Source organism: Portunus trituberculatus, chromosome 36, assembly GCF_017591435.1.
Source record: "Portunus trituberculatus isolate SZX2019 chromosome 36, ASM1759143v1, whole genome shotgun sequence".
In the NCBI taxonomy this organism is placed as follows: domain Eukaryota; kingdom Metazoa; phylum Arthropoda; class Malacostraca; order Decapoda; family Portunidae; genus Portunus; species Portunus trituberculatus.
In genome coordinates, this window is record NC_059290.1 from 11,085,946 (window position 1) to 11,088,445 (window position 2,500).

The following is a 2,500-nucleotide window of genomic DNA, read 5'->3' on the forward strand; positions in this document are numbered from 1 at the left end:
TCAAGTAAAAGCCAGCAGGTATGAGACGCACCGCCAGACGACTGACAGGCAAGTGAGCGCCATCTATGAGACAAAAACCTCACTGTTACTTGTCCTCCCGCAGCTCCAGTCGCCGCTCTGCTTGTCAACTCCTGCGCCATCGCCATCCGTGCCATGATTTCCAAATACGTGGCTGCTGATGAGCTGGGTGAGTGTTCCTTTAGTTTTTGTCCTTGTTGTCTTATTCTTTCATATTCCTTTATTTTTTATCGTCATTTCTTTGTCTTCTACTAATGTTCATGTGTCTTTTATCATTTTTTCTTTATTCTTTTATGTTTTCGTTATCTTTTATCATCTTTCCTGTATCTTTTATCTTTATGTTCCTTTGATCTCTTATCGTCGTTCACTTATTCCCTATGTTCCTTTATCTATTATCATTATTCTTTTATTCATTATCTTCCTTTTATCTTTTATTAACATTCTTCTATTCATTATCTTCTTTTTTATCTTTCATCATCATTTCTCTTCTCTCTATGCTTTTTTTTTTCATTTTTTATCGTTCCTTTACTCTATCAATGTGTGCTTTATCATTTATCAGCTTTTCTTTACCTTCCTCCCAATGTTTCTTTATCTTTTATCACCGTTCCATCATTTTATCAGTTTATTTAATCCTCTTATCAGTGTTCATTTAGGTGTTATCTTCGTTTATTTACTCTCACCATTGTTCTTTTTTTTTTTTATCTTCAGCATTCCTTTTATTTGTTCATGCATTGTACACGTATTTTTATCATGTATTGCTTTCCCATACTATCATCTGTGACTCGCCTTTCACTTTTCCCTCTTCGTTTCATTACACGTTTAACCCTTTCAGTACTGGGACGCATTTTTATCGTAAGTTTTTGGGTGTGATTAGACCATTTTATTGACATTAGGAAGGGTCTATGGAGGTCTGATTAATGGCTAAGGTCTTCACTATTTTAATCCCCACGTAAGTTTCTGAAGCTGTCTGTGTAAAATCGCTTAATAGTCACCAAAATATGAAGGGGTTAACCTCTTCAGTACAAGGACACGTTTTCATATTCACTCTTGTTAGTATTTGGTGATTTTATACAGCTTCAGAAACTCATGTGGGGGATTAGAATAGTGAAGACTCAGGTCATTAATCTTCTGACCTCCATAGACCCTTCTTAACGTAAAATAGAATTGCCTAATCATATCCAAAACTCAAGGTAAAAAAAAATGCGTTCCAATACTGAAGGGGTAGAATTTCACTTCACTTTTTTATTACACTTCTATTTTATCTTTTTTCCCAGCATTCCTTTTCACTATCTTCATTTATTTTACACTCATTTGCATCATCTATTATTTTCCCGTGGCATCTTTCTTTTCTGGCCCACTTTTCATCTTCCCCCTTCCTTTCATTACACGCTTAATTTCACTTCTTTTATATTCCATCGTTAGCTTACCTTCCCCTCCCACGCCTCCCTACGCCTTCCACGCCTCCCACGCCACGCCCACCTGTCTACCACCACCTTTCTCTCTCTCCCTTACCTTCATGTACTGGGAACCTTCTCGTACCTACCTTCCTTACTCTCATTTGTACCTATGAATCTGTATTTGCATTCTTCTACTTCTTTACTTTCACCTGTGCCCATTACCTGCCCTCGTATATCTCACCTGTACTTACCTGTCCGCCTGTAGTCTATCTGTGTTTGTATTCTCACCTGTACACTTTACCTGTCTATAACTATTCATACCTGTGTTTCTTTACCTGTGTTTATTTACCTGTTTGTTTAATTTGATATATATTTTCACCCTTTATCTATATGTGTCACCTGTACTTCTCCACTCTCACCTGTATTTTAATTAGTCTATTTACACCTTTACCTGTTTATCTGAGCCCCCATCTGTACTGTATCTCTCTACCTGTATATCTGTATTCTTTTTTCTTTTTTTTTCTTTTCATTTTCTTTTTTCTCTTTTCTTTTCTATTTTTTTTCTCTTTTCTTTTATTTTTTCTCTTTTTCTCTTCTAAGTCGTTTCTAAGCTCTTTTCTTTTTCTTCTTTCTCTTTTTCCTTTTCTTTGTTTTTTTTTTTTCTTTTTTTCTCTTTTTTTCTTTTCTAAGTTGTTTCTAAGTTCTTTTCTAAGTTTGCGAGAGTTGTTTTTTATTATATTGATCTTCTCTAAGTTTTTTTTTCCTCTCATTTTACTTTTTTTGCTATTAAATTCGTGTTTGTAAGTTTTTTTTTCTTTTTCTTTTTTTCTCTCTCCATTTTCTTTAGCAAGGTGAGGCAAGGCAAGGTTGTAAAGAGAATATAATGATTTGTTTTCCCTTTCATTCTAGTCTTCTGTTATTTATTTTGTTACTTTATTTTCTATTATTTCATTTTCTGTATTTATATTTTTTTCCTTTCCTCTCTCTCTCTCTCTCTCTCTCTCTCTCTCTAATATGATTGTATGAGTTTGTGTTATGGTTGAGATTTACTTATTCATTTTAGTCTTCTGCTATTAACCCCTTCA

The 2,500-nt window shown here is 34.3% G+C and overlaps 1 protein-coding gene across 1 annotated transcript in view; it reads left to right on the forward strand.

Annotated features, from left to right (window-relative positions):
* LOC123513641 (proton-coupled folate transporter-like) overlaps nt 1-2,500 on the forward strand; it is a 36,863-nt gene that overhangs the window by 16,565 nt on the left and 17,798 nt on the right. The window contains exon 4 of the mRNA XM_045270917.1: nt 104-187. Coding sequence (XP_045126852.1) covers nt 104-187 — 84 coding nt within the window. The remainder of the gene's footprint in view (nt 1-103; nt 188-2,500) is intronic.